At 44.8% G+C, this 18702-nt stretch overlaps 1 protein-coding gene across 1 annotated transcript in view; it reads right to left on the reverse strand.

Annotated features, from left to right (window-relative positions):
• Positions 1–291: 291 nt before the first annotated feature.
• Positions 292–18702, reverse strand: part of LOC106814405 (pantothenate kinase 4-like) — a 34408-nt gene continuing 15997 nt past the window's right edge. Inside the window, exons 5-18 of the mRNA XM_014818722.1 lie at positions 13459–13534; positions 12236–12353; positions 11473–11659; positions 10844–10936; positions 10159–10318; positions 9539–9729; positions 8716–8895; positions 7678–7833; positions 6598–6710; positions 3431–3518; positions 2978–3179; positions 2315–2469; positions 1565–1734; positions 292–730 (exon numbers count right to left, since the gene is read on the reverse strand). Coding sequence (XP_014674208.1) covers positions 475–730; positions 1565–1734; positions 2315–2469; positions 2978–3179; positions 3431–3518; positions 6598–6710; positions 7678–7833; positions 8716–8895; positions 9539–9729; positions 10159–10318; positions 10844–10936; positions 11473–11659; positions 12236–12353; positions 13459–13534 — 2145 coding nt within the window. The 3' untranslated portion in view covers positions 292–474. The remainder of the gene's footprint in view (positions 731–1564; positions 1735–2314; positions 2470–2977; positions 3180–3430; positions 3519–6597; positions 6711–7677; positions 7834–8715; positions 8896–9538; positions 9730–10158; positions 10319–10843; positions 10937–11472; positions 11660–12235; positions 12354–13458; positions 13535–18702) is intronic.

Genomic DNA, 18702 nt, shown 5'->3' on the forward strand with positions numbered 1-18702 from the left:
CCCAGCCATGGAGGAAGATTATAACCGATGGAGATCACGATACACTTGCTCATGACACCCGCTCACACATAGATGGCACCACCGCTCCCAACACTTGTAAGATCCTGCTACACTTGCTCGTACATAAATGGCACCACTACTCAGCAGCCGGCTGAAAGGGGTGATAGGATATGTTTACTAGGCACTTCTAATTTTAACATATATTTTACGATATATTAAAGAATGATGCAAAAACCCTAAAAAGTGCCCTAACCCTAACCCTAACCCTAACCCTGACCCTAATTAAATTTAAAATATATGTTAAAATTAGAAGTGCCTAGTAAACATATCCTATCACCCCTTTCAGCCGGCTGCCACTACTCATAACACTTGTCAGAAAGCTTCACTACATCCGTTCACATGTAGATGGCGCCACTGCTCCCAACACTTGCAAGAATATCCTGCTACACTTGTTCGTACAGATGGCGCCATCGTTCACAACACGGATGGAGCCGCGAGGTCGGTCGTCGCAGGCCCACTAGGTGGCGCCGGCTCGTAGGAAAACACGGTGCGCGGCGCGGCGCCGCCGAGGCGACCCGCCAGCCACGCGTCGTCGACGATCGCGACCTTGATAGCGTCGCAGCGGAACCGTGCGTCGTGATTGGTGTGCACGGCCTTACTGACGCCCTCTAGTAGCACGAGGTCCGCTCCCCGCAACGCCATCGCCGCGACGAGCCGCTCGTCGATCCGGCTGACAAGTGACCATCCGGGAGACAAATGTCAATAAAGGTCGCTTACATTTGTACGTAATAAATATAATAATAATAATGATAATAATAATTATACGTAATAATACGTAATTATGATGAAAATAATGATTTTTAAATGTAATGCGGTAACAACATTTGAAAATCGACACTGAGGGGCGTTGTTTCGCCGTTGCATTTTTTTGTATAGATAAATTAGATAATAGATATTAATTTATAGGATAGTTGACACGATTTATGAGGTGCAATCAAATACCAATGGTGTCAAAAGAAAACCAGATTTTGAGTGGCTGAAACCATTAATCACATGAAGATATATCAATAGAATTGTCAACAGGTGGGATAAAATTTAAAATAAGGGTAAATCATGTAGATTTTGTCGATATCACGTAATAGTAATTTGAGATTATTCCTGATCGGGGACGTGACATCATGACGCTACATTAAAATCTTGAAAATTCCCACTTAAATTGTGTCGAGATTATGTGTTCACCCACAGGTATGTGGTGGTGGGTCTCACGACATTCAATTAAACTACGTCATCACATCCGATGACACTGAAGAACACTGGCTAACGACAACAGAAGATTTCCCATAAAAAGTATCTAAAAATTGTTGAATTAGAAGAATAAGTTACTTGTTGTATAGCATTGTTTTGTACTGTATCACTCAGAAATTTTATTATTTTAACTGTTCAACACTATTGCATCTATCAAATTTTTTTCTGTAGTGTTCAGGACATGTATCCGTATTTGAATTACATGCAATAAAGATTTAAAAATGATAAAATAATAAAGTAAAAACAGCTATCAGCTCACCTGAGATCTAAGCAGGGCGAGTGTTGACCGGACTCCATGACGACCAGCCTGCCGGCAGCGAGGGCGCCACCTATGACGTCGCACATGGCGGCGATGTTGTGAGCGAGAATGAACAGTTCGCTGTACGTGACCTCGTTCATGACGGGTTTCGAGTTAGTGCACAGAATCACCTGTAGAGACAAGGCGTCACGTAAACACAAAACACAAGCCGCAAAACATGTCTTAAACTGTCTATGTCACGCATTTCTAGCACCAGCAAGTAGTATATTTGTGTGTTATATTGTGTATTACATGTGACCTTAAGCTTTAACAATATTAGGCTATTTTTACTGACTAGCTACCTGGGGCCTGGTTGGTAGAAACAAAATTATTCTTAATATCATACTTGACATGAACTTTCCCACATAGACCATTGACAGAAATTAACACGGCAAAGTTTCTCATATGCAGTGTATAGAGGTCTGGCCTATGAGGAAAAATTAATGTTAAGACTAATGTTAAGACCAATTTTGCTTCTGACAGAAGGAAAATTAATGTTAAGACTAATGTTAAAACTAATTTTGCATCTCAAAATGGCTTCCTGGCATTGAATGTGGGAAAAATTTCCTTACATACAGACACAATGAAACCAGCAAGTCTATGAGCTATCGAGTAACACCATCGCCGACAAAACCAAAGACGATCTAAAGAGCATCATCCGAGGATCCTTAAATCTTCTTAGATTTTTCCCCGAGCCGCACGTCAACCTACGTCCGTTCCTCTCCGTAGCAGTTCCCTGGCGAATGGGAAAATTCCCATGATGATGTCGAAACCGCTGCTGTCGACGAAGATCACGGCACATCTGTGCGGCTCTCCCTCCAGTCTCGCTATCCACGCGTCAAGGTCGTCCAGCAGCCATCTTCTTCCTGCAGCACGACGCAACCGTTAAGAAATACAACGCTATACAAAATAGATGTACGGTATGCTGTACGTAATGTATCTACAAAGGCAATGCAGATACGGATACAGCAGTCTTGGAAATAAGTCTCAAATTCCAGCCAGGACTCTCTCTTTCTCTCTCTCTCTCCCGTGTGTACAGTGCACACGCTCCCAGCATCCCGCAGACTCCTTATCCTTCCTACAGGCGCACTCGCTCGCTAGCTAGCTGGCTCTCTCTCTCTCTCTCTCTCTTACTCTCTCTCTCTCTCTCTCTCTCTCTCTCTCTCTCTCTCTTACTCCCTCTCACTCTGCCTTTCTTCCTTCCCCCCTCTCTCTGTTTCACATGCACACACTTGCACTCCGAGCCCCACTTTCTCTCCTTTCCCCCTCCTCTCTCGTTCCCTCCCTCCATCTTCCCACACCCCGGCTGTGTTGGATGAGCTAAAAAACGTTAGATTCTACTACGCTTCACTCATCAGCAGAAATGACACCGACCTCTCAGCAACGAGATTGTCTCCTCGACCGACGCGTTGTTTGTCAGACGACAGGAATGCTCCCTAGCGTCCGCGCGGCGGCTTGTTCCGGCCAGCAAACCTTGCACCACGATACGCTGTCTCTCCGGCCACTCCTCAGCATCTATAGACGCGAGGTGCGACGGTAGGAACTGCAAAACTTCCTCATCATCCTTGATTCTTTGCTGCAAGAACGTAAGCGTAGAATGAATGGTGAGATACAGTGTAAAGACGGATTAGAAACTATGGAGTTGACCCCCAATAGATGCAACAAGGGTTCTTCGTTGCCTGCTACGGACATCATTATTTTAACTCGACCTAGAATTATCTTAAAACTACGCGACGATTCAATGACAAAATAACATGAATTTTTGAATTTTGGAACGTTATTTATCGCTTTACATGTGACTTAGATTAAGTGTGAAGTGCTTTTCACCTGTAAATATGGGTCGGAAAACTGGAATTCATCTAGATATTGCTGTCTCGTGTCTAGTAAGGTCCTCACTGTGAGTGAACCAAATGTACTGAAAACATGAATGGCATAATTAGGCTAGACACCGTGAGCTGTATTAAAAGAGAAAATATAAAAACAAGTGCCGCAGAGCGACAGCGCTCAACTGACGTGTACTGTAGCCGGGTATTCTTCTGATAAACTCACTGGCAACCGAATCAAGTGCGCCCTCCCGCCACCGCGTTCACGCTCAGAGCATATATGTAGGATACTACTAATACAGATCTAAAATCTTTGATAGCTAGGCTTTGCTATACCGGTAGTACAGTAATAAAGATACAGCTGTGTAACTTTAATGACTTCGCTATATTAACATGTTATCATGGATATGCGTCGAGCGCGAGCGTAGTGGTGGTGGTGGGGGGGAGAGTGGTGAGAGGGGCGGGTGGAGGGGGCTCTAATAGCAAAAGCAATTGCCGCGAGATGGGGGCGTGCAAGTGTCATCAGATACCAAAGATGGCATCACCATGTCGTGCGTGATAACCTCACCTCCATTGCAGTTCTGAAATCCAAGTATAATCAGACCCAGGCGAGAATTTCCCAGACTTGCTGAGTTAAAACACATTCTGCATGCAGGTTCCAGCAATAATTAGATTAAATAGTGCCAGTGTCACGCCCCATCAGAGCGATAGCGACTACATCTATTTAAGCAATCTGTAGTTCTGGCCAATCAATTAGTAGTTCGAGGGGGGGTTTATTAATTTTAACACACACACACATCACACCACGTTCTAAATTGTAGAGCATGACGCGCGCACCGCGCACACATGCACAGCGCGCGCACGGCACACATGCAAGACCACGCCCGGCAGGCACACCGGCACACACGAGTCACGCACCACGCACGCAAGCACGCCGCGCAGGCAGGCAACCGGCACACACAGGCACGCACGCGACCGCCCGCAGCACACCCGGCACAAGCCCAGCAGACCACCCCACTGCGCACCAGACTGCAGCACCGCCCGCAGGCACAGCCGGCACACACAGGTCACGCAACGCACCGCACAGCAAGCACGCCGCGAGGCCACATGCGCGGCAGCATGCACAGGCACGCACAGCACGCACGCACCGCAGCGCACGCACAGCACGCAGCAAGCAACTAGCCCGCAGGCACACCCTGGCGGCAGCACACCAGGCCGCACGCCGCACGCCGGCGCGCGGACCGCAGGATTGAATGCAATACAGTACCAGTACAGCACATGCATGCTTAAGACTGTACAACACTTGACAGTCACACCGTACCCGAATGAAGTTCTATCCCGCCGCGCCGCTGGACCAGACTGCCGCTAGCGGCAGAGCACTAGGCAATGACGCACGGCAGCAACGCCGAGCGATGAGCGCAAGCACGTGGACTGACTGGACAATCGATTCCAGAGGGACCTTTGTTCTGTTTGGCGACGCTCCGCGCGGATATCGATGGCTTTTCGGGGGCCCTTTTCTGCATTCGGGGGCGAAATTCCAGCCTGCCAGGCGCGTGTATTTTTTTCCCTCGCATATTATAGACCTGATGGGCCAAAAAAAATTTCGCGATCAACAGTTAGTGTCAAATTCGTAGTTCGGATCAAACTGGTCGTAGTGGTGGGCAGAAGGAATAGGAAATTCGTATAAATACGGGATAAATCGTAGTGGTTGGCATCTCTGCGCCCTTGCATGGCATAATGGGCCTGCCCACATCGTTTGCGCTACCGCACGCGAGCACTCTCAGGGGTTCATTACAGTTCTGCAAACAGGGTGCTACTCATGGGGCTGCAGTACAGATGCTGTTAGAAATAATATGATTTAAGGAGGTGTAACCTTTGTTCAACAAACATTTGCCTTTGGGCAAGTTGACTGTGGGCAACTGTAGCGCTCAACATCCACAAATAGCAAAAGCAGTCCTCAGGTCCCTTTGTGTACCAGTGCAACAAGATCCATGGTTTTAACCTGCCTCTATGAGAGGCCTCAAAAAGTAGTCCCGACACTTACCTTCGTCTACAATGTCAGTGGGAAAGTAAGATTTTATGGTTCTTAGTTCAAGTAACAGCCAATCAAAAAGCGGTAGCAATCACCGCTAAAAACGAAAAAAGTTTTTCTGTCCGGCTCCGTCAGATCCATGTCCTCAGAAAAGTCTAAAATCTGCCCTGTGCCCCGATTGACGCTTCTGACCTGTTGACGCTCCAATTTCAGACAGTGACTGGCTTTCTGTCTCATAACATGATGCTATAGCCGCAATATCACAAGCCTCAGGTCCGAGCCCGTTTAGATTTTTAACCGGCAATCTGCATTTCTCGCCTAATTACCTTAGTTAAGCGCAGGGAATGTTCCCTTCTTTACACCTCCTTGACCTCATTCGACGCCTTTGCCCCCAGCTCGACATCCCACTGCGTTTTCGGATTACCCCCGCGCACGTCCCGAATATCGTGACCGGGTACGTCAGGTCGTTGTAGCTTTTGTGCCCACAACTTGTTTGACGGCACGGCACGGGATGTGACGCCGACGGCCGACGGACGCACGACGCACGATCAATGCCAAAATTCTACAAGCTGGCATCTGAGCTAGCGGTCAGATGAGGCTAAAAAAATAAAAATTAATAAACTAACGTTAAAAAATATATAATAAAAATTAAAAAATAACATAATTAAACAGATCATTATCTTCCAAACTTTGGGGTGTCATCTAAAGCTAAAAACACGAGACAAAAGACAAAAATGTGCAGTATATATCATAAATACCACAGGTAACATAGGGTACGACCCCCATACATAATAACCACAAGCAAATTATTTTAAGAATATGGTTTTTTTAGTTATTTATCATTGCTACTAAACATATATTGCTATTGAACACTTTTTATTACCATAAATAGCTCATAAATGGAAGAAAAGATGCTGAAAGCATATTCACTCATTAATTAAGTAATGTTCCTCTTTAGAATTTACAATCCACTACCAATACAAATTAAGGTTTCAGAACAGGATATTTCTTGGGGAACATACACAACAGACCCTGCAACATTTCACCTAGCAGCCTTGGCCACGCTACCCCCCCCCCCCCCACACACACACACACACGCACACTTCCATCCCACCACAAGCTGGTCTGTGATTACTCACAACGGCTGTTCCCTGAGATCAGACAACTTCTGCAGGTACTTTGACTTGAACTTGTCCGCTCGCTCGCCAGCACTGCTTTGGTCGTTTTGACTTTGAGCGGCTCTCTCTGCAACCTGCATGCACGCGAGATTCGAGATGTAGAAACCTGCGCGGATCATAGACCATTTCACTTCTCACAACGCATGAGCCAACACTAGATCTATGCATCAGTCCTGGATTTCTACCCATGCGTCTTTTGTGAAGCAGTTGTTGCCTCACGAACCCCACTGGAACCTCTTTGTTACCTGTCACAAGCTATCATACTCTCCGAATGTCATGAGGGGAGCAACATCGCTCGCAATTAGAAGAAATTAAATTCGTTAACTGCATTTCGAGCTTAATTATTCACTGTATTAATCATTTGTTCCAATATCAGGGGCCGGTTTCACGAAGCGTAATTAAGTTCCTAATCACGATTAAATCACTAATCACGATTAAATCACTAATCATGATTAACTTCCCATACTTAAATTTAAGTGACTGTTTCACGAAGCGTAATTAACTCTTTAATCATGATTAAGTTAATCACAATATTTAATTCTACTCAGGAGCATAATTAAATCAACTAATCATAATTAGTTGATAGTACTATAGTAGTAGTATGTAGGTAGTACTAGTATATTAAGTACGCTGCAGATTTTACAATTGGAAATTTTACTTTGTATTATGTAACCGATGAGATAAGAGCTTTGTATTATGTAACCGATGAGATAAGAGCTTTGTATTATGTAACCGATGAGATATGAGCTTTGTATTATGTAACCGATGAGATATGAGCTTTGTATCATGTAACCGATGAGATATGAGCTTTGTATTATGTAACTGATAAGAGGTTCCTATGTAATTCAAGATTGAGTAATCATTTGTTCCAATATCTGGTCACTCTTTCAGACAAGTATAAAAGATACATGCATTCTTCGAGGTTTTTTTATAATTGCCTAACACACATCTAAACACAGACTACAACACGATATGTTCTCTAACGTCACCGACGAGATGCGAGCGATGTTCGTATTGTAATTCGAGCATCTTCACACGCACCTCGTTTACGGATCTCTCGAAGCAGCTGATCCAGTAGTCTCTGGCCTCAGCATCCTTCGCTAGGTCCCACGTGTCGGCCGAGTAGGTTTCCGTGGAGAGCAGCAGAGGGCAGGAAGCAAGCGGCTGCTCCAGGCAATCCAACTCGAGAAAATCCACCTGAAATAAGGTGGGAGCTCGATGACGACGAACAGGAAAACTGCACAGCTGCAATTAAACACGTAAAACACTTAACACGTTAACACTTAAATTGACTACGTCACGAATTTGCTATGGTAAAATTTGTAAAATTTTTGTTGCCATTTTTTTACATTAAAAGTAAGAACTAACGGGACTAAACGTATCGTCACATTCTCACCTGAAAAGATTGTTTCTCAACAAGTTAAAAATCCAAAAAACCTGGACGATTTGATATTATGTTCCTGACATTAATTGCTTGCTATGGGCTATGTATGAGTCACGAGTGTATGTTCACATCAAACAATATAGTAAAATAGGAAGTATAATGCAGCAATTTAACCATAAAAAGTGAACAGAATTACTTATATTTTGTGAAAAAGTGGATTTTTTTTTAAATGTTTAATATTTACGGTGACGTTATCACTTTTAGCACATTGCTGGACTTGTCCATCCATCTGTGATTACATAAATTCATCGTCCATATATCCATCCATGTATGCATCATGCGTACGTACATCCACATAACAACCAGGAGGAAAACACAAAACCCTTACGCTAACGATTGACCTACAACCCTGGCATGATTTACTGGCAGCTCTAGCCAATCATTAATGTAATAGGACATTCTATAAACAATGCTTAGCAACAACGCTTAGCAACAAAGTGTCACAAAGTATACATTATGGCGCGTATCCACAAAATACTGTTCTAAACTAGTCTAGCTAAGCCGACCTAGTAGTAACATCACAGCGAGGCGTAACCATCTTTGCTCCGGCAACTCGGTCAATAAAAAACGGTCAATAAAAAACGACATGTCTGACAACAGGGGGCACCACACATCGAGCGGCAACGACCGGTTACCTTGCTGCTGTTCTGCCGCATGAAGGAGACCATGACGGGATGCTGGAGACCGGAGCTTCCTGGAAGATGCTCGTCCCACGAATACTTGTGCGCATCGATGCTCTCCTGCGTGCCCTTCAGGAAGGCTCCGATAGCTCCCAGATATCCCTCGTGCCTGAGGAACAACGCCTGGATCTCTCCCTAGTAAGTAAGTCAGTAAAAACTTGATTTAACGACGGTAAAACATGTTAGGTACACACACAATAAATTGGCACGGACATATCTTCCACATGGCCGCCTCATGGCCTATCGCCCCTGAGGGATAGATACAGAGGGTGATACACTTGACTTATGGTGAGCAGGTGCTGGTGAGATAGAGGGACATGTTAACAGTTGATCCTGTATTTAAGGGTTACTCAAGGTCTCTCAAGGTCAAGTGTCCTTTATAGACAGGTGTGAGTTCTACAGAGGTGGTATTACTGTATAACTGCCACTCGATGGAGGCCAAAAGTTACCGTTATAGACAGTTGTCTGTGTTATTTAGGTGTTCCCAACACAGGTTTAACTGTAACCCGACTACAGTGAGTGTAAAAAGACTTTATTTACGAAAGGTGCTTCAGTTGTTTTAAACGTTTTCTCAAATGCCTCACATATAAAATTACTCTCACGTAAACTTCACAAATTACAATGCCATAGGCAAACAATTATATTTACTAACAATGTTTCTAGTAAAAGATCAGATGTGGAGTACCATCTTTGTAAGGTGTTGCACATAGAAAATGCACTACATTTTAGCAACAAATAAGCACAACATACAATCAGACGAGCGATACACGTGTAGTACCTTGCTCCAGTAGTTTATGGCAAACGTCAGCGTATACATCGTGATTGGTCGACAACGAATGAAGAACCCGCCAAAGTAGATTCGCTTTATGCCGTGCAGCTTAGCATTGAGGCAGGCAATCTGCCCGATGTCATTGCTGATGGATATCAACAGACTTCTAGCTATGTCTTCCTCCTTGTACTGAGTGCCACCTAGCGAGACAAAATCGTACTAGATCAATGAGCGCCATCTAGTGATACAAAATCCTACTAGATCAGTGATTGCCACCTAGTGAGACAAAATCGAACTAGATCAAACCCATTTCCTAACGCAGCAGACGACAGGGATGCGAATAACAGAAGAACGTATTACGACGGGAGGAAATAACAGAAACAGTAGGGAGGCCCACCAATAACTATCAACGAGTCATCGACTCACACACAAATGCTTTTAAGAGATAACGACGCTTCTCTAACGACTTCCGAGAGACAACCCCCTCTCCGCGAACGCAAAGACGGGCTCGCGTCAATACGGCTGCTTAACAAAACGCAGTGCAACTCCCGCCCACTCTCGTATGCACGCTCGAAAACCACAAATCATTCAGAAGATTGGGCGGGCGGACGGACGGTGGTGCCACCTACTTGCATCTCGCGGCGACCTCGCGGCGCGGCCGAAGCTGCTGGCGATGACGTCGCCGGGGAGACCGATGAGGTCGTAGCTTCCTCCGTAGATGTCTTTAACGAGCATGTCGACGGAGCGATGGTCGCCACGTTCTGCCAGCTCCAGTAACTCGTCAAAGCCCTGCGGAATTAATGAGAGAGAATCCCGCGCGGACACGTGCTATGTTATATTACATTATATTATATAGGTTATAAATATTGTTACATTATATTATGTTATATTATATTATATAACATTATATTATATATAATATCAAATATTATATTATATTATATTACATTATAATTATTATATATAATATCAAATATTATATTATATGATATGATTTTTCATTTTTAAAACTCGTGATTACCTTAATAAAGGTCTAAAAAAGTATGAATGGAAAAAAGGGTCTGTGAAGTCATTGTCGGAGGAGTCAGTAAGTTACTTTTTAATTAGTTCATTGATACGACTGTAGAAAATGGCTGCCGGTCGATACATAGATTGTACCGTGAGCCGTTGATTGGCATAGTTTTCCTGCCAATAAACTGACATCAATACTGCTTCTTCCAATCAGAATTGAAGAAGCAAAGACAGAAGGATTGCGCAGATATGACGTAGACGGGGTGCAACCCTACATGTGTGTGGTGGTGGGGGTTGACCTACCTTGGCCTTTGTGAGAAGAGAGCCGAGGCCCCAGAAGGATCCACCTCCCAGAGACGTCCCTCCTATCCGCTCATACGTCGTGTCAGATTCCACCTGGCAAAGACGAAAAGGCGTTGACAGTGGTTGACAGCGCGCGACCAGGGAACGCAAAAAGGTCGCGCGAGAATTCGCGATTCGTCGTTTCTAGACACGAGATCCCCCCCCCCCCGAGATCGCTGTTACACTTGTTGAATGTCAACGCGATAGATAATTTATGCGAAGATCTGCGAGATTCCTGCTCGAGCCCGAGATTCGTGAGGTACCTGCAGTTGCCGGGCAATTCAACAACATTTTGCGTGACAATTTTTAATTCGTGCTCCGCACCGAGATCTGATTCACACATGCAAAAAACGTTCTTCTTCCGGCATCTAAGGTTCACACGATGTGCATGTCAATTTGCGTTCAAACGATTCTCTTATTAACTCACTGCAATAAGTTATCTTCTCGTTACCTTTTCGTCTCTCGTACAAACAGATTTCTCACTTACTCATTCGTCGCACGCACAGACACCCTGTTAACCAGAGAAAAAAAGCAAGAAACGAATAACGCACTTTACCGCTCAGCCAACTAAACGCGAATTCGATGCCCACCTTTAGGATGCTCACTCCTGAGCCAATGTTCACCAGAAGATAGGGAAACGCCGGCTCATTGGGCAGACCCATGAACTCGTACTGTGGGTCGCCATGGCGATGATACATGAAAGACTCGTCAGGAATATTCTTAAGGAGGAAGTTGCATCCCTCTATCAGACACTGGATCTCATCCTCTTTAGAAACTCTGCCGTAGCGAAGGGAAACAAACACTGAATAGCATCATCGCAACACCGACAGCCCCTGCACGAATTTACTACACTCTGCATTCATGGATACTAACAGGAGTAGATAATAACAAATTGTTTATTGTTATTATTATTGTTATATTGTTGTTAACATTATTATTATTATATTAGTATTTATTATTATTGTTATTTGTTATTCTTTACTCCTGATACGAAGTCGTATTCCCGATAGAAACTTGCGGTTTGCACCAGTTAACGAACTGCCATCAACGTTGGAAGCACACACTGCTATTACGGGCAATTTACAAGTCACCGCCAACCGTGTGACACGGGCTGTCTCCAAGTTGCACGTTACAAACGTTGTACCAGTTTAGAGGTACCGAGGTGCAGAATTACGACAACAGCTAGAGATAGCCATGGTTTACGGCATTGCAAGCGCAACGAGAATGGCACTGAACATGCTACAAACATGGCAAGCCAACATGCTACAAACATGGCAAGCCAACTACGTACATCGTAACCCAGTATGCTACTACTGATTGACAACAGTGCGATGGGTTTTGCTCGGTGCTTACTCGAAGCCCAGCTTGTCGGTTATGAGGTCCTTGTACTTGTAGGCACCACCTCCAGTGACCTTGATCGTCTTCCCATTCATGTTTCTCGCTCCCCTAACGAAGTTCCTCTTGACAAAATCTGAAGTTGTCAACAGAAAGCGTAATGTACACAGCGAGAACAACAGTGACCTTACAGAACTGATCAACCGCTAGTCAGATCAGGAGTAAATAATAACAGTTTAGAGCTATCTTGGTTAATTTTTACTCGACCGTGTTGTTCAAAACGTACTGTTGAGGTTTCGCCTTCTATCAGGAGGCTTTCTCAAAGCTGACTGAAGTTGTCAGATTTGACCACCAGATGGTGTAGTGGTCAACAGCTTGGTCCACACATGACCGAGTCTGTATCCCTGACAACCTTGAGTCTGATTGGAGGCGAAACGTCAGCAGTACGTTTTGATCAACACAGTTAAATAAAAATCAACCAAGATAGCTCTATTATCTACCAACCAAATGAACTTATTTAAAGCCGTACTATGCGCATCCAAACGCTAATTTCTCCAGTACTAGACTAGCAAATACTTCGTGTCATGCATAATTACACTACCTTATGGCAAAATAAACTCAAGTTCCTCCCATTTCAGTGCGTGTTTGCTTAAAACCCACAAGAAATAGGTGCGAAATCTGGTAATCTAGCGCCAACGCTAAATTGTTTGCCAAACAATCGCAATTGAAAATTGTTCGCCAAGAATCGGTTAGGTAACGTCACATGTTTTTATCTTTGCTACACCCGTACCGCTGTACCGCAGCACCGCTCCACGGTTGCTTGGCAGAGCAACGCGAAAGTGTCAACAACATCGGAGAATTTCAACAACATTGGAGGTATTTTCAAATACCTTTTATAAGACAACGCGCAGTGAAATGGGAGGAACTAGAGTTTATTTTGTCATTTAAGGTAGTGTGATTATGCATGACACAAAGTATTTGCTAGTCTAGTACTGGATAAATTAGCGTTTGGATGCGCATAGTGCGGCTTTAATGAATAACAGTTTATTTCGTTATTATTTACCCCTGGTCAGATAATTGCATTCATTTAAGGATTTAAAATGCATTGAATCCACTTCTCAATAAAGCGTTGGTAACTATGTGTGTTAGCACGTGAATATTTTCAAGATTTTTATCCCTTTTATCATAATTTTACTAACCTTAGAATTTACTAGCTGCCCCATTTATTAATTGAAGCATACCTAGGCAGGTTTCAATGTACTTTGTTTCGAAATTAATGAAATGAAGTCTCCATGCTTGTTCCTCTGTTTCCACATTCTGCTGAAACAAACCACACAATTGACAACCACTGCAATATGGCATTTGGAAAAATCACAAAAACACTATAAAACAATATCAAGAGATAGCAACCATCTTCCATGCTTATAAAAAAAACACCACTGAATGCTATGCCGATAAACACATTTGGACCATAAAATTCTATGATTTATGGATAGATCTGATTTACTAAATCAATACATTTACCACAAGTGAATAAACAGCAAAAGACATGATGGACCATAACACTAGTAAAGCCAGCCAGATCATGTGATTACTCGTTGTAACTCTAATAATCTAACAAGAGCCGCAGAGCGTCTGCTCATCTGAGGTCGGTTTGCTTACGATTATAAACGTAAAATTTCAGTCGTGGCGTAGTCCTCACATTTTGTTAGGCGCAGATATGCAGACACGACAAGTTGCGTACACATCATTGTGTAGACATGCCCAACTATCTGCAGATTGAGGTAGGGGAGGTGGACAGGGGTGGGGAGGGTGGGAAGGGGGGATGTACGGGCGAGGTCCCGTGCCGGGGTAGGCAACGTCGGGGAGGGATTGGCATAGGGGTGGGGGAAGCGGGAAGAGGCGAAGGGACGGGAGGGGGAGGGTGGCGGGGTGTGAGGGGGCTCTAATAGGCAAAAGCAGTTCACGGTCGCTGTTGTGAACGAGTCAAAGCACAAATCCATTGTTTATATCAACCTCCTCTTGGAGGCAAAAGGTTATCGACCACTTTACATCTTCGCATGTCCAGCAGATAATTTCATTGGTCCTTTCAATGAGAAGCCATAAAAATCTCAGGTCATGGCCGCTGAAGCACAAAAAAGTTTCTTCAACTCGCTACGTCAGAACCATGTCCTCCGAGAAAATGTCTATAAATCTGCCCTGTGCGCATTGACCCTTTGATCACTGTGACTCATCCAACTTCGGGCACTAGTGATTGGCTTTCCTGACATGATGCTATATCCATCCCGGAAGTGACTACACACGGGCGGAGCCTAGGTCGATCCGCGTTAGGTATTTGTGCGCGGCAAGATCTGCTGCATTTCCCCGTATACACCTTTTAAGTTAAGGAGTGAATGCTCCCCCTTCTTTACACTCATCTTGACCTTTTGAGCCTTTTGACGCCCAGCTTCGACATCAGCCAACTCGTTTGAACGATCCCAGCCTCCCAAGCGGACGCCTGAGTATTCGTAAACCGTGACTCGAGCGCGTGTAAGATGTTCTGTGCCCAACTGTAGTGACAGGGCGGGGGACGGGGAGCGGTACGGAGGAACCAGGATCCGGGCGGACCAGGACCGACGGGAGAGACTGGGAACGAATCATTGGGGGGGGCGCCGATTCTATGCCGAACGACTACGGGGGTGGGGGGGGCAGGGGAGCGACGTATGTCAGCATGAGCTAAGAGAAATCATGGCGTTGTCCCCGCCCAAAAGTTTTTCAACAGATAAATCAACTTGTTTTGGCCTACCTCCGTATGAGCAGATACGAAAAAAAATGGGTTATGCTTCAGGAATCTTAACCATTTAAGGATGTGGATGCAAGTTACTGCAACAGCCTTTGAGTAGGGTGGTTTTCGGACAGTTACAGCACAGCACAGAGAATCCCACTCAAGTACCATTAGCTTCAACAGATCGTCTACACAAGTGTGCACTGATGCTCGACGTATTATTCTGCGGCTCTTTAGAATGTTGATGTTGGTGAATCACATTTAGGAGTCGATTGAAAAGCAAAAATAGACTCTGATGTGACAAACAAAGGTCAAGTGAAAACATTTGTTAGTGAAGAGCCAAAATTAACATTTAATCTGGCTAAAGAAACACCTGAAAGGTCCATGTAAACAGATTGTAATTGCGTCGTAATTCCGTTGAAAATGTTAATCAATAGATTTTCTGGTAGTACGACGCCAATAGACAACACAGGAATTTTCGAGAGGTTGTGGCAGAGTTACTTACATGAAAGTGCAGGGGGAAAATAATATTGACAATGAGTCATGTTTCTCAAAATTACGTTTAATCAATAATTTCCGGCCTACATAGAAGTTTACATACCTGCGATCCTACTACTGAATCTATGGATACGTGCGTATACTACCTGTGGTATGAGCGCGTGTGGGGGGGGGTGGGCCGGGGGACACGAGCATAAATTGAACATTGCATGCACAATCAGTATCATGGTCATGATCAGATGGCAGGTGGATCTTAAGCTGGCAAGCATGCAACATAAGCCGAGGGACAAATGCAAAAATCACACAGAAGCGTGATAACTCGTAGATTTTAATCCCAATCATAAAACCATTCTATTATCACAATGAATATTTAACTTATTCATTAATCGCAGTTAACTTTCTTAAACACCAAAAGAGACATAAAAATACTGTTCTACAGGAAACTTGGAATAGAAACTTAAAAAAGGCATGTGACTAAATGAAGAGGATATAACATTACAAGGTAACTAACGCCTTGAAATGGCAAGAAAACAAATTTTCGTGCACCGTGTCGTTTTAATTTCATACATGCATCTACCTCACATCCGCTGAAAATCCAGCCACATTTGAACTACTTACTAGAGTATCGTATTCTTTTCCGAGGGAATACTTTTGAGAAGTAAGCCCAACTTTTGGCTAGGATCCATCCTATAAAAAGCACAAATGTCTGATTAGAACTATAAGTCTATATAAGTTTTCATGACAAATTTAGAGATAGAAATGCAATCGATGTTCAACGAAACAGGAACTACCGCTCCGCTTTACAGAGCAACAGAAAAAAAGAGTAGCAATACACAGACCAACTGACCCTAGCCACCAAGACTGCAAAGAAGCGATGTATTATCACACTGTAATGCACAGGCCTTCCATTACACAGGGCGAGACGCGAGAGAACCTACAATGTGAGAAGGTATAGTTACATGCAACCAAACACTCACGAAAGGCTCAATCATAATAAGTGAAATAGAACAAGCTTAAAGTAAACATTGGGCGGATGGCAGCCGCGACCGCCATGACCGCGGACATGTACTTAAGCTTGTACAGCATCACGCCTGCAGTGGCTAAGCGAACGCGAGAATTCGACAGGTCTTTGTGTGATTTAACGCGTGAGCACAGCTCGGTTTTGAAGTGAAGACGATAATATCTCTACAAGGCAAGTGAAACACTGTACTTTAATTAGCACATAAGATTGAACTGTTTGATGTGTATGTTGTGTGAAATCGAAGAAATACAAGCGAGCGTCGAGCGAAATTCTTTGTGGATCCGCTGCTTGTTCTCATCGACACCTGCTATAGACCCCTTGCAGTCACATCCGTTTTTACGCTAAGTGCTCCGCGAGATCGCCGCCATGTTGGAGAGGCATGTATGATGATAAACAAGCGGAATATGGAGCATCTCTCACACACACACGCACACGCACTACCGGCACACTGCACCCCGCCCAGGCACACGCACGACGCACGACGCACACGCACAGCCAGCACAGTCGCACACTTTGTTGGTTGTTCGGCGCCACACACACTACACATCAGTCATTCACTACCACACATCAATGAACATCACTGCCGCTTGTGATTCCTTCCGGGCCGGGAGGTTAACTGCAAGGCCACGTGATGATGAACACCTGGTGTTACTGTTGGCAAGTGGAGTCCTCTAAGTCCCAGGAAGAATTGTAATGGTTGTGACAAATCAAAACTCGTAAACTCAGCTGGTTCACTACAGCGTGGTTGAACAGATACTGATCCGGCAACCTGAAAAGGCAAATTGTTGTCCAGATTGTAAAAAAACAAATGCTCTCATTAAATCCAAAGTTCCAAATCCTGCCCAGTAACTCGAATCATTGATGTATCAATAAAAAATTTGATATGCTTATTTAGATTAAAAATGAATTGTATTTGGCACTCCGTATTCGGAGATGGTATTGTATTCACGATCTTGTTCTATACAGTGGTGATTTCTAGAATCTATAAAGAAAGTTCGTGGAACTAGTTTTCATGACGTGATACTAATAGTAGGCATAGGACAATAGTGGTGTTCAAGACTTGTTATTGTAGTTACTTATGGCTGGAATAACGTAATTAATCATGGTTGCGTCGGTATTGGAGGAGGAAGAGGAGGAGAGACAAGAGAGGGAGAGGAAAAGAAGACAGATAAGAGAGAAGAGAGAAGAGGAGAGGAAGGAGGTGAGAGGGAGGCAGATAGAGGACAGAGAGAGAGAGGAGAGGAGGAAGAGACAGAGACCGAGAGAGGAGGAGGAGAGGAGGAGGGGAGAAGAGGAGAGGAGAGAGAGTGGTGGAAGAGAGAGAAGAAGAGGGAGGAGAGACATGGAGAGGAGGAGAGGAAGAGACAATGAAGAGGGAGGCAGAGAGAATGAGAAAAGAGGGGACGAAAATAGGGAGAAGAGAGAGGGAGAGGAGGGGGGGGAGGAGAGAACAGAGAGAGAAGACGAGAGAGAAAGGGAAGAGAGACCAGAGACAGAGAGGGAGGAGCGACCAGGAAGAAAGAGGAGAAGACAGAGACAAAGGAGGAGCGACAGGAGAGAAGAAGGGAGGAGAGACAGGAGAGGGAGAGAGGACAGCGAGAGGTGTGAGGAGAGAAGAGAAGGGAGAAGAGAGAGGGAGCGATGGGAAAAGAGACTAGAGAGCAAGAGCGAGGAGGAGAGAGAGGCAAGAGGAGAGGAGAGAGAACGAGCGGAACGGATGCGGGAGGACAGGGACAGAGACGAGAGGAGAGAGGAGAGAGAGAGAACATGAGAAGAGAATGGGAGGAAGATTGAAGCAGGGGACTCAGAGAGAAAGGAGACAGAGAGACAGGAGAGAAGAGGGAGGTGAGGAGAGAGACAGAGTAGAGGAGGGGGAAAGAGGAGAGGACCACAGAGAGAGAGAGAGAGGAGGAGAAGACATAGAGAAGAGAGAGGAGAGAGAGGCAGAAGAGAGAGGGGAGGAGGCGAGACAGAGCACCGGAACGGAAGGAAACGGCGGAGCGTGGAGGGGAGAGGGGAGGGGGGGGAGGGGAGGGGGAGGTGGAGAAGAGAGAGAGATGAAGGAAGAGAGGAAGCATGACAAGAGGAAGATGAGAGGGGGAGAGGAGAGGAAAGATGAAAGAGAAGACAGAGACAGAGAGGCAAGTTAGGGGAGAGAAGAGAGGAGAGATGATAGCAGGAGACGAGAGCAGAGAGGGAGAG

This window comes from Priapulus caudatus, unplaced genomic scaffold, assembly GCF_000485595.1.
Source record: "Priapulus caudatus unplaced genomic scaffold, Priapulus_caudatus-5.0.1 Scaffold920, whole genome shotgun sequence".
In the NCBI taxonomy this organism is placed as follows: Eukaryota; Metazoa; Priapulida; class Priapulimorpha; order Priapulimorphida; family Priapulidae; genus Priapulus; species Priapulus caudatus.